The 13,224-nt window shown below is 50.9% G+C and overlaps 1 protein-coding gene across 2 annotated transcripts in view; it reads left to right on the top strand.

Moving 5' to 3' along the window:
• Nucleotides 1-13,224, top strand: part of Rims4 (regulating synaptic membrane exocytosis 4) — a 58,210-nt gene that overhangs the window by 30,966 nt on the left and 14,020 nt on the right. The window contains exon 2 of one of the 2 annotated variants that reach the window (XM_021194016.2): nucleotides 8,074-8,212. In XM_021194016.2, coding sequence (XP_021049675.1) covers nucleotides 8,074-8,212 — 139 coding nt within the window. The remainder of the gene's footprint in view (nucleotides 1-8,073; nucleotides 8,213-13,224) is intronic. The other variant, XM_029536918.1, reaches the window with a different exon arrangement.

The following is a 13,224-nucleotide window of genomic DNA, read 5'->3' as shown; positions in this document are numbered from 1 at the left end:
ATGTGTGCATGTGTGTGTATATGTGTATGTGAGTATATGTGTGTGTGTGTTTGTTTGTGTGTGTGTTTTAGTGATGGGGTCAAAATCAGAGCTTCCTATGTATCTTTAAAATGCTCGACCACTGGACCACACTTCCAGTCCCCCTACCCCCTTGCTGTAGAATCTCACTTTATTACTCAGGTTGGCCTTGAACTCTCATTTTCCTACCCAGAGTGCTGGGATTACAGATGTAACCAGCCATGCACAGCTGATGGGGGCAATAGGGTCAAACAAATGGGGCAACTTACTCAAAATCACACGGCCAGTGGTATGGATGGAACGGGGGTAAAGGACTCAGGCAACCAGGCTATAAAGTCTTCTCAACGCAGATGCTGCCGTGTCCTGAAGATGCTGTAGATATCTCAGTGAGCACCTGAACCACAGAACAGGGAGCTTGACTGCCAGACATCACAGACATGGCCACTGATGCATGCCCTTCCTGGAGCCCTAGTTGTCCTCTGAACTGAGAAGGTATTGGTCTGGAAAGTTGTCATTTTCGCTTCAAATGGAGCCTAACTTGGTCAAGGGAAGGCAGATTCTGATAGCTCTAGGTCGAAGATGGGGCGGTAAGGATCTTCGTGGAAGTTTTGTGATTACTCAGCCTGTCCTTGGGAGACACAGCCAGAGGTACTGGTAGTACTCGGGACCCCACGGAAGGTTTCAGCCTTCAATTTTCAGGTGGATTTGAAAGCTCAGCCAAGTAAGGCAGGGGAAGCTAAACCCACCGGGGATAGCAAGGCCAGGGAGAAGTCGGCCACAGAGGAAGTATTGCCATCAGAAAAGGCAGCAGTGTGCTAAGGCTTGCTGTCTCTCGCATCCTGGCTTTAATTAACTGAGTCACCCGGAGCTCTTTTGTACCTTGGGATTCATAGGCTGCTATGTGGGCCTACAGTGGACCCTCACAGAGATGGGATTAGACACTCATTGTGAGATGAGTGGTGGTTAGGGACAGAGGACCTGGGGACTTGAGACAAATCACGTAGCCTCTCTGTGTCAGGCTCTCTGTAGAAAACAAAGATGTCCACATTCGCCTGCAGTGAAATGCCCAGGTGAGGAGTAGCTAGCCACCTCCCACCCCCCACCTCTGTCCTCCTCCTGAGGCCTCCAGTGGCTGAGGATGCAGGGTCTGCACCAGCGCTGATCCTGGTTTCACGCTCGATCTAGCTTGTCTGATATATGTTTGGATACATTACTGAACGACTCCAAGCCTGCTTCTTTGTTGTAAAATTAGGCTATAACGCTGCCTCGCAGAGGCATTGTGGATTGAATTACGTGTCTAATAGTGCACAGAACAGGGTAACAGCTAAAAATAATTGTGTCTGCTCTCATAATTTGTCATTATTATTTTCCTGCTCTTTGTAAACGCTCTTAGAAAAAGATGCATTAGGCTGTCCCTGTTCGGGTATGAGCAACTTGAGTGGTACTCCCTTGCTATCTTTGCTGGAGACATGCAGTTTTCTTGGGGACATGTCTCTACCCCAGTCTAGTGAAACACAAGTTTAGTGGGGTGGGCAGTTGGGTGGCGTCCTCAGTGCTAAGTGGAGCAAATGAGGACTGATCTCACACTGTCTACACAGGGCTGGCATGCCCCTGCTCCAATGTGCACAGAACCCATGCTCCAGTAGAGGTGGAGATTGGGGTCAGCTCAAGAGCTGGTTAGGAAAAGTCTCCTTGGAAGACGTGGCTTTGACCTCTGCGGTAGAGATCAGTGAATCTATTTTAGTGGTTCGTTAACAATCTACCTTGGGGGCTGGAGAGATGGATGGCACTGCCCGCTCCTTCAGGGGACCTGGGTTTGGTTTCCAGCACCCGATAACTCCAGCTCTAGGGGACTCTGATGTCTCTGGCCTCTGCTGGCACCTGCACTCATGTGCATATACCCACACGCACAGGCACATACCTACATATCATTAGAAACAACAGAAAAGATATCCTAACTGAAGAATAGGCTGTAGGAGGGCACCGGCAGGGTGGTTCAGGCAGGAAAGGTGCTTGCTGCAAAGACCCAGACCCCACATGGTGGGCGTAGAGAACTGACTCCTCTGATTTCCATGTGTATCATGGTGTACACATGACACAGAGGTGGGGGGAGGGAGGGAGGGAGAGAGAGACAGAGACAGAGACAGAGACAGAGACAGAGACACTTGGCATGGGAATCAGAAAGACCTGCATTTGGCATTAGCTCTGCCCTGAGCATCTGTGGATATCTGCGTGTCCTTAGGAATGTTACTTTTGGGTACAAGGACTTGCCCTGTAGTCCAGACCAACCACAAATTTGCATTTCTCCTGCCTGCACATCCCAAGTCCTGGCACTGCCACTGTGCACTGCCACACCCAGTGGAAGTCACTTTTCCGTCCCCACTCTCTTCCTGGGTAAAGTGGAGTGGTGACTCTGTCAAGGTCATTGTGAGAATTAAGTGGGTCGATGGCACTGACATGGTGATAATAATACACTGGTGACAGCCACCTTTGCTGTGTTCTGGTTTGCGTCACTAGAATGTCCAGAGAATGAAATCCTATTACATTATTGCATAACCTATTACGTTTATTTTAATCTTTTATTGGATTTGTTCTTTGACGGTTTCACACACACACACACACACACACACACACACACACACACAGAGTACATTTCTGGTTGCTTCTATTTCCCTTCCCATTCCTGTTACCCCCAATCCTCTCCATCAGACCATTTTTGCACCCACATCTTACATGTGTGCATGTTTGTGTAGCCTACTGAGTTTAACCTGAGCAATCTGTGTGACCATGAGTGTAGAACTGTCCATTGGAGCATGGCGGGCTCATCCCTGGGTACACAACTGGAAAAAAAAAATGTACGCTCCCCTCTCAGAACCCATCAGTAGCCAATAGTTCTGTGGGGAGGATCAAAGCGCCGTTGGCCCCTTCCCAGTCTGCTATTGGCTGTCATCAATGCCAGTCTTGTGCACGTTGCAGGGGCCCTGCTGCTGTGAGGCCCTGATGGTACTGGCTGTGCCACACTGTAACCTGTTACATGGAATGCTCACAGCACTGGCTGTACCACACTGTAACCCGTTACATGGAATGGTCACAGTACTTCTAAGAACTGTGTGCTGTTACTCCCAGTCTGTGACAGTCTGGGTTACAGAGTGCCTAGTATAGGTGTCGTTTAAGGATAGACTCTAGAGGATGCTTAGAAGCTTGGTGGATGTGAGGGAGGGGAAAAAGCAAGAAGAGGGAACGAAGATGGGGAAGTTCTGAGGATGGATGAAAAGTGAGCTGCCCAACCAGGCTAGGGGGAGAGGGGAGGCTGTGTGGGGACTGATCTAGACAGAATCAGTGGCATCTCTGGTACAGTGATTAAATTTAATTTGTCAGGACAGGAAGAGCCATTCTAAGTCTTGAAGTAAGGTCATGGCGTGGTTAGAGCTGTGATCTATTTGCGAATTTATTTCTATTTTAGTTCCATTTATATTGTGGACTTAATGCATTTAACTTTTTTTTTTTTTTTTTAAAAATCCACATGACAAATAAGCACACAAGAAAGAGAGAAAATCTCCTCCCCAGTGTGCTAGATAGAGTCTAAATCGGTGACGCCATTTGGCAGAGTCAGCGAAAGCAGAGCAGACATCTACCCTGTGACCCAGCAGCTCCACTCTGAGGTAACATTTCCAGAAGACACGGGTGCAGACTCTCCCAAGAGCCTTCCGCTCAACCAGCCACCCCGACACCATCCCTTCATAGCCTCAAACTTGAGAAAAAGCCAGCTAAAGCCCACCACCCGGACGGTGCTTAGACAAGCCGCGTGGAGGGGCCACCCAGACAGGGCGGAAACAAGTGGGATGGAGAGACGTGCATGGATCTCAAAGGTGGAAACAAGCAACTTCTTTTCACCAGAGAAGACTCACGCCTTCCGTAACCGTGAGAACCAAGTAATAGCAACTAACTGCTTCCATCAGGGACTGGTGTGGTGGCTGCCCCTGCACAAGACAGGTGATGGGGGCAGCTGGGCCCCTCAGGGTCCTAGTGACACTTCCTGCTTGCTTGTGTGTTTGTTTAAAATCTATGCTGATTATACAATCTTCCCTGGTTTGTAAAAAGTCACCAGGCTCCACACTTACAATCTGTGCACTTATTCTTAGATTAAAAAGTTATAAAAAATGGTCTTGGCCACACTCCTCCTAACAACCCCACCCCACAGTTACTCACCATTGGCTTTTTAGTTAGTGTCTTTCTAGATTTTTCTCGTTCATATGAATAAGAATAAAGATGAACTGTTCTCTCTTCTCCACCCCCCAACCCCCACAGGCACACAGACATGCATGCAAATGCACACACACACACACACACACACACACACACACATTCGTGCACACGCACACATGCAGCTATCTATAGCTTTACAGAAATGGCACCATGTTTTGCATATTACCTGCAACCTGCTTTTTTAACTTACCAGTGTGCTGAGGGAGCCAGTTTGTGTCACTGCAGACTCGGACTGAGTCTTTTCAGCAGTTAACATGGTCTTTTATTGTGGTGATGTGTTATTTAATTAACTGGTCCTCCATCGAAGGGCAGTTAACTCCAGGATCTCATTGATGTGAACAGTACAGTGGGGAGCCCCTCCGTGCATCGCTGTGTTCTTCTGCGATTGCCTGGGTAGGACAAATGGCTAAGAGTGGAATGCTTCAGTCTGAGGTCTTAGTTCACTCTGTTAATGGCTTGTGGGTAGTGGGTTGGAAGTGGCTCAAAGTCATTTAGGGTTCAAGCTTGAGGTAGCCAGGGTGCTTGGCTGTGAAGATGGACAAGAAGGGAGATGTGCGAGCCAAGGGACAAAGACTTTGCAAGACCTGGGATACAGTAAAGGAGAGAAAAGGGCTCCGTGCTCCCGGGAGGCTCTGAGTCTGGGTGGGACATGGATTGAAGGCTTATTGGGAAAAGAAAGCCAATAGTATTTAGTGTGGTAAGTCCAAGGAGCCTGCTTCTCTTCCAGGTGGTGATGGGTGCAGTTGCAATAAATATAGGCCTGGAGGCTGTGACTGGAGTGTAGGGCTCATTTGTGTGTAGGGTGGCTCTAAAGTTGTGGGTGAGTGATGAACCACCAATAGGGGAGAGAGAGAGAAAGAGAGAGAGAGAGAGAGAGAGAGAGAGAGAGAGAGAGAGAGAGAGAGAGAGAGAGAGATTTTCTCCCAAGGATGCATGGATGGCAAGGGCCTAATGTATGTAAAAGCCAGTATGGCTGTGAACAGCAAAGGCTATGACCAGATCCGGTAGAATTCACAGTCAAAGATGTGAAAGAAAGAGGGAGTGGGCAACCCTGTCTCGAGGGGTAAAGGAATCGTTGTCCTAAGCTTGTCCCCATCTCTGTTGACCACCATGGCTGTGGTCACTATATCTTGCACCTGCAAGGACGGTTGCCTAGTGAACAATACAGCGTAGTGAAGAAATGGGACATCCACACTGTTTCTTATACATTAGGTGGCCAGCCTTGAGGGTAGTCAGTTTCACTTTGGATACCCAGAAATTACAGAACACGAGCTCTGAGCCCCACAATGGAAATTGTGCCTGATGGTGACAGTCCTTTGCCCAGTGTCTACCACCTCTGGAAAGCCTCCTCCATGATTAGTCTATCACGTAGTGACACTTTTTTGTCCACATTATCTATGGAGGGGACGCATCTCTGACCCTATAGTGACCATATCCATGCTCCCCCAACTCTCTGGCTGTATAGCTCACCCCTGATCCCATCTTTCTCGGGATTAGACTGGAAGATGTCTCTTCTGCATGTTGATCTTCCTCCTAGAAGAGGAGGAATGTCTTCCTCCCAGAGAGTATTGGCCCGAGACAGCATCAGCAAGAGGTGACTGAAGGAAGGGTTGGGTAGCTGGGGTTAGATGGTAAGTGTTCCTGGTGTACTCGGTTACACAGAGAGAGTCTTCAGGTGGGAGAATGCAGTGTGGTCGTGCAAACATCATCCAGACAGCTTGAGAGGCTAAACTGGGAGGTGTCATGAGGTCATCCTCTCTCGGCAGTGGCTGTAGCCACTCTGAGTAGCACCTACTATGTGCCAGACCTGGTGGCATTAAGCCTTCACATCTCCACGAGCAAGCAGTCTGGTCTTCGAGGCCATTGCCTGGGTCATCCTAAAGAGCCAGGCTCCCTGTGTGCTAAGTCCAGCTGGCACGAGGCCCAGGAGCCTGAGTGTGAGGTTCCTTGAAGGCTACAGGCTGTCACCAACATGAGATACACACCGGCCTCCTCAGCCCTGGAGATGGAGCTGTTTGCCATGCCGGACTCTGTGTCAGTCTGTGACAGTGACATGGCGACAGTGCACAGTGTTCAGGGATGGGAGGTCAGGTGCCTGGGAAGGTGTCTGCCGTCGTGGGTCTGCAGCCTCAGGGAAGGATTGCTTGTTCCTGTGCACGACTGCACATGTCTACATGGATGTGTTTCTGAATGTATTTCTGAGTCTGTCCCTGTCTCTGTACCTAATATGAATGGGAGAACACAGAAGTGGGAATGGGGGTGCTGGTTTGCAGACAGACAAGAACACACTTCTGTCTCATGTTCATAGACACCAGGTGACACGCAGAGAAACGCATCTTGCTGGCTCTCCTCAGTGTGCTTTCTTCTATGAGTGGGCATGGACTTCTCACGGACGCACATCTGGTGTACCCAATTACTCTCAGACACATGTCAAACACACACACACTCAGATGACAGACACGTACCGCCTAGTTGCCCTCAGACCCACAGATGGCAGCTAGCCATGGTGGAAGCACAGTCATAGACATTTAGATGCCTTGATTTTCGTGTGTATATTTACGTGTGTCTCCTAGGAGACAGGAACATGTGAGCACACACTTTGGCAAACATACACAACTCTGATAGCTCTCCACATGTGTAGGTGAGACTCCTAGGGTTCAGAGACCATGCTGCCATCATGGTACTGGGAAGCCACCAGCGGAGGAGGCTGAAGGTGGCATGGTCCACCTAGCGTATTCCTGCCTCTCCTCACTGGCGCTGTGAGCCAGTGCCTGACTTGTGTACAATGGTCTTCCACATCAAAGGAGGGGTAGTAATAGGAACCTCAGCTTCAAGGGGTAGTCGGGACACTGTGGTTTATCCAGCAGTCACCAGTTGAAGAACCCGCAGTGAACTCACCACAGTTCCTGACTCAGAGGCTCCCATCGGTGAACACACCTTTGTGGAAGCTGGCCCCTAGAAAGCCAATACCGGTACCACATTGCGTGGTCAGCACCAGGAAGAATAGAGAACAGGTTGGCTGTGGAGGGGCTGATGGGAGTTCACAGGAGGCCTTCTGTGAGAGTGTTGTATCACACGATGGAGGCAAAGGAGTGAGTGGCAGGGCAGGAAAGAAATGATGGGAAGGAATGCCAAGCTTGTGTCTGGTAATAACCCTGCAGCTCTCCCATTTTACAGATAAACAAACAGAGGCCCGGGGAGGCTGAGCACTTCCTGCGCTCTTTAGCTAATGGGAGAGGCATTCAGGATTTGAGTCAGCCATGTGCCTTTAAAACCAGTGATCTTAGTGGTTACCAGTGAGGGTGAATCTGTTCTCTAAGGGATGGTTGGCAACATCTGCAGACATTTTGGTTGGCACAGGGTTGCTACTAGCATCTAGTGGCGACATGGCAGGATGCCACCCACAGTCACCCTGACATGGAGAAGCCCTGGCCCGAACCCTGCAGAGCACCTGAAAGAGTATGGCCCATAGTAAGTGCTTAAGATGTTATCAGTAGAGAGCAAGGGGGTGTTCAGGGAAAGCTGCAGGGGAGAAAATGTATAAATAAGCAGAGCAGTTAACAAAGTTGGAGACAGTGCTGTGTGCTGGCCAGGTGGCTGTGAAGAGCACCTTGTCCCCCAGGGAGAGTGGGCACAGGTGAGCCAGAGGGATCAAGGACATTGTGGGCCCGGCTAGGGCTGGTGTGTGGCTGCCCTCAACTGCTGAAGCACTAACCAGACAACTTTGTTCTCTGTCCTTTCCCCCACCCCATGTCTCTCCCCACCTCTTTTGGCCTCCATGCTCAACAGCAGACAGCCGGAGGCTGAAGGGTGCCATCCAGAGAAGCACAGAGACGGGACTGGCCGTGGAGATGCCCAGCCGGACGCTCCGCCAAGCCAGCCATGAGTCCATCGAGGACAGCATGAACAGCTATGGCTCGGAGGGCAAGTAAGTTATGACTCCTGCACCTCCCCACAGCCTTCCTGTCCCCAGTCAGTGGAGGAAAGAGGGTTGAGCAAGCTCCCCTCCCCCCAAGAATCCCGGTTCCTTGCGCTGGTGGGTTTTTGCCTAAGCCTCCAGAGCCTTCAGAAGAGACCAGTGAATGCTTCATAATCCCTACCATTTTAGAGCTGTGTGACCATGAACAGGGGACATCCTTGAATCTGTTTCCCTATCTGCAAAAGGAAGGGATAACATCAACCACCTTGGGCTTGTGACGGTTCCTGTTAGCTATCAGTTTAACAGGATATAGAATCACCTAGGAGACAGGCCTCCAGGCACGGCCGTGAGGAATCATTTCGTCTCTGGGCTGCCTGTCAGGGACATATCAGTTGGGTTCATTGAATTGGGAAGACCCACACTCAAAGTGGGCAGTGCCATTCCTTGGGTGTAGGTCATGTCTTCATTAAAAAGGAGACAGCTAAGGCGGGGCATGCTAGCACATGCCTTTAGTCACAGCGCTTAGGAGGCAGAGGCAGGAAGATTTCTATGAGTTCGAGGCCAGCCTGGTCTACAGAGTTCCAGGACGGCAAGGGCTTTATATTAAGACCCTGACTGAAAGAGAAAGCTAGTTGATCACTGGCAGCCATGGCCCTGTGCTTCCTGACTGTGGACACCACGTGACTTCCTGCTGTGGTGGTCTGTACCCTCGAACCGTGAGCTGAAGTTGACTCTTCTCCCTTAAGTTGCTTGTGACACAGGAACACGAGGAAAACCAACCTAAGGCACAGACATTACGAGGATAAAGTATTGCAATCTGTGTAGTCCTCAGTTACTATGTAGAAAGACAGTGCTTGGCACCTGCTGTATACCAGTGCTGGTAGGTTACCCAGAAAAAGGAGTCACTGTGGTTCGGCAGGACGTCCTTATTATTTCCTTTTCTTTAGTTTCTTAAGTCCCAGTTGGGCTTTAAAAGTATGAACCAGGGCTTGATAAAGGCTCACGCGTGTCAAGTCTTGAGACCCTTGCCAGGGTTCGCCTTCAGGACTGCACACCAGGATCTGGGGATGTGTTACAGAATGAAGGTGGCAGGGCTCTTCATCCCAGCCACCCAATCAGCGTGTCTGGGAGGAAGTCCGCTTCCCAGCCTTCTGGAGGAGCCCATCTAAGCTAGGGGCCTTTCACACACATGGGAGCCTTAGCAAGTCTTGGGGTTTGCCTTCTCTGATGGGCAGACAGACAGACAGACAGAGACACACACACACTAGAGTCTCACAGTCACACAAACCTACTCTTCTCAGATTCCCCTTATAACCATCCTTAGCTGATCCTGGCTAAGAATCTTAGATTCAAAGTAACTCCATACTGAGAACGCAGGCACCCAGGGGTTCAGGACTTGCCTTTGCCACAGAGCCACTCCTATCTGGAACTCAGGAGTTCTGACTCCAAGCTGGAGTTCACTCTATACTACCACATTGCTTCACCTTTCCAACTGTCCTCTGAGGCTGTGAAGGGCCCTGGGGTGTCACATTCCCTGTCCTTACACATGAGGAATCTGAGGCTTGGGAAAGTTCAGGTCTGTGCTGTCTGTCTGTCTGTCTAGGCATCTGCTGCACATGGCTATGCAGATGTAAAGGAGCTGACATTTAAAATAAACCGTCCTGCTCCCGTGATGCGAAGTTTAATCAAGTGCTGGTGGCAGCGCGTGGTTCGTGGCAGCTGTGTTGAGTAAGGCAGGAAACAGCAGCAGTTCATCTTCACAGAGGGTTCTGCTGGATCACATTGGCTCAGTGGCTCACCCCTCTCCGCTGCGGACTCGGTGCAGACTCCAGCCACTGTGGGGTGGAATGGGGCTCAGCCTCTGCCCTTCATCTCTGCCCTGCCTCTCAGCTGGGCTCCTGCTGGCTAAAAGCCTTGTCCCCTCACCCCACCTTCACCCCTCCCATACTGGGCATCTCATTCCTTATGAATGGGCCTGGATTTGGCAGAGCTTCTATTCCGCCCACCTCCAGGGACATTTTCCTGTGGGAGGGAAGAGGGGTGGACAGCAGAAGAGAGAGGAGAAGAAACCGGAGGGGAAGAGAAGGGGAAATGGCCTGCATTTTTATAACCACATGACTGGGTTTGGAGGAAGTGATCTGGGCACCTGGGAGCAATGCCCTTCCTTCTCTCAGGTGCCAGTCCCACTCAGGAGGCCTGAGGCCCAGTCCTATCTCTGCTACAGCCATGTTGGGTGTCTGTCCTTGGATGCATCTGTGATCTCTAGCCCAGGAGACATTATGTAGGACTCAGGAGATTAAAAGAGCCAGGTCCGTGGGAAGCAGTGTGGTGCCATAGATGGTAGCAGGCACATCGAAGCTGTGGTCCTACATCACAGAAGGGAAAAGGGAGCTCATCCATCACCGGACTCCCACAGAGGAAGCATAGTAAGAGGATGTTAGGAGGAAGGAAAGAGGCACTGCTGCTCATGGGTTTGGAACGGGGCTTGGGGCTTCTTTGCTTGAATATGTTTCCAGGGACCAGAGAGTCCAACTGTATTATAGACAGGGTCAAACAGACTCAGCTGTTAGGCAGCCCTGAGCTCTGGGTTATGCTTCTCAGAGGCCGTGCAGCTTTGGCAGAGTTATGTCCTCTCTGAGCCCAGTTTCTCCATTGTAGACAGGGGGTAGGTAGAGGGGGCTGTGAGGAGAACAGTGGTGAGGGTGAGTGTGTATGAGAAGCACCTAGAACGGTGGCCAGCACATGGCTAGCACGGATGGTGGTCACTGTCAGTGCTGTTCCTTGTTAACCCAGCCACCGTGAGCTGTGGGATTTGCTGTTTCGGGTCAATCGCCTTCTAGCAGATAGGGCGAGCCATCCCAGACACAAACCAGTCTCCAGAGCATGAGTGAGCACCCAGCAGGCATTGGCTCTTAGTGGCCATTAAAAGTTTGAGGAGGCTGAGCCAATCCGACAAAGGATCAAAGGTCTGGAAGATACTGGTTCCAGCAGGGGGGGGGCAGTACATGACTACTGTCCTAATGCCGTCTGCCGAGTCTGAAAGGAGAGAGGTGGGGGGCTTTGTGCTTTTGGTGGCATCAGCAGCCTACTTGGCCACCCCAGAATTAACAGCCTCTAGACCTAGAAGGGGTTTGATCTCGTCAGAGGCCAGGTGCTGCCAGCTCACCCGACCCCTGGATGAAGAGGGGACAGGGGACGATTCAGCCATGGCCATCTTCTTCTGTTCCTTAGGTATTCGGAGAGCTGGTTGTCAGGCTCTGAAACAGGAAGGGGTGTGAGTGCCCTCCCCTCCTCCCACCCCTTGGGCTCGTGCCAGCCCCGCAGATGCTCACAGGGAGCCAGCCTCACTCGAGAAGCTGCTGGCCCTGGCACTGCTGGGGTGGGCCACTGAGCACCAGCTACCAGGCATCTACAGGCAAAGGGCCCTCCCGTATGAGTTTCCGTGTGAACACGCGTGATTAGGCATCTGTAGTATGCCAGACAGCTAGACTGGCCACCGTGGAAATCATGTCTCCTGACACCACAGGGTACTGGCCAGTCAACCAGAAGCAGATACAAAAGTCAGGTATGAAGATAGTGGCCAAGCTGTGATCCCAGCCAGGTCTCCAGATACAGAAATACTAACAGCTTAGACGGCTGTCAGTGAGTATGCTGTGGGCTGCAGGTGACAAAGTCCCAGTGGACAGTGGCTTCATCCCTTGTTGTTCAAAGTATGAACTGCAGGCCAACATCATCACCAGCAGCACTCTGGGTGCCTGTTAGAAATACATAACTTCTGGCCCTGTCTACACCTATAGAGTCAGAATCCATGACACCAAGATCCCCAGCCGGTCTGCGTGCACGCTGTCAGGACGCCCTGGCTTAACGGCCGTAGCAGCCATGTGAACGCTGTTGAGAGCTTTGTGCAGACACTGTTCCAAGGGCTTTGACCTGTGTTGACTCATTTAATCCTCCACAACAGTGGGATGGTGGGATGAATGCTAATAGCCCCACTTACAGATGAGAAAATGCCAGGGGGTAGCTCGCCCAAGGTCACAGGGCCAGGCAGCAGGTGAGCCGAGATTCACGTGCAGGCATCTGCCCAATTACACTCACCCCCTTCTCTCGTTACATTGTTGCATGCATGAATATTTCTAGAGGCAGATGATTCTGGTGGATTGGGAGGTTGGCAAGGCCACCACAGACACAAAGTCCCTCCATCTTCCTCCTCTACATCCCATGGGTTACTCTGGAGCTTGGAAAGAACTTCCTGTTATAGGTCCCCTTTCTGATGCATCCCAAATTGGAGATTTGCTTGTTAAGGATGGAGGAGCTAGAGTCAGAACAGGGTCATCTCACTCAGACAAAGGGCACAGGCTAGAGGTCATGGGCCCTGAGGGTAGCGCACACACACATACACCTATACCATATACACACATCTATACACACATACCTAGATGCATATACCTATAACTAACACACAAACACACACACACACACACACACACACACACCCCACTCCTGCCTCCAGTCCTAAGCTGCTTCCTGCCTGTCTGTCTACCTCGCTTTGGGTTTTCTCAGAACCCAAATTGTCTCAGACCTCACCTGTGAATTCAGCTGGAAGGGGTCTACTTGAGACAAGATTCTGGAGAACAGCGTAAGAGGCTGGACAAGGGAAGGAGTTCAGTGTGTGTGCTGTGTGGTGCCAACTTCCCCCATGGGCAACTCAGTCCTGAAGGGGAGCCTGGCAGCCAGCATGGAGCAGGCTCCTGCCACCTCTCAGTGGGCAACTACTCCTCACTGTGGCTACACCTGGTTGAGGGGATAGGGAAATTCTTTAGGGTTCGGGAAACATGGGCAGAGGCACATAAAGATGGGCTTAGGAAGGGCGGATAGCTCAGCAGGGCTTACCCCACTGAATGCACAGGACCCCAACCTTCCAACTACCCTAGCAGGGACCCTCTCTTGTATTCCTTCCCTAACCCACAATGATGTGCCCATTTTAATTGTCTCTTGAACCGACCATTTCTCCTATTCCCATC

This window comes from Mus pahari, chromosome 3, assembly GCF_900095145.1.
Source record: "Mus pahari chromosome 3, PAHARI_EIJ_v1.1, whole genome shotgun sequence".
NCBI lineage: Eukaryota > Metazoa > Chordata > Mammalia > Rodentia > Muridae > Mus > Mus pahari.
This window is presented reverse-complemented; position numbering and strand designations above follow the sequence as displayed.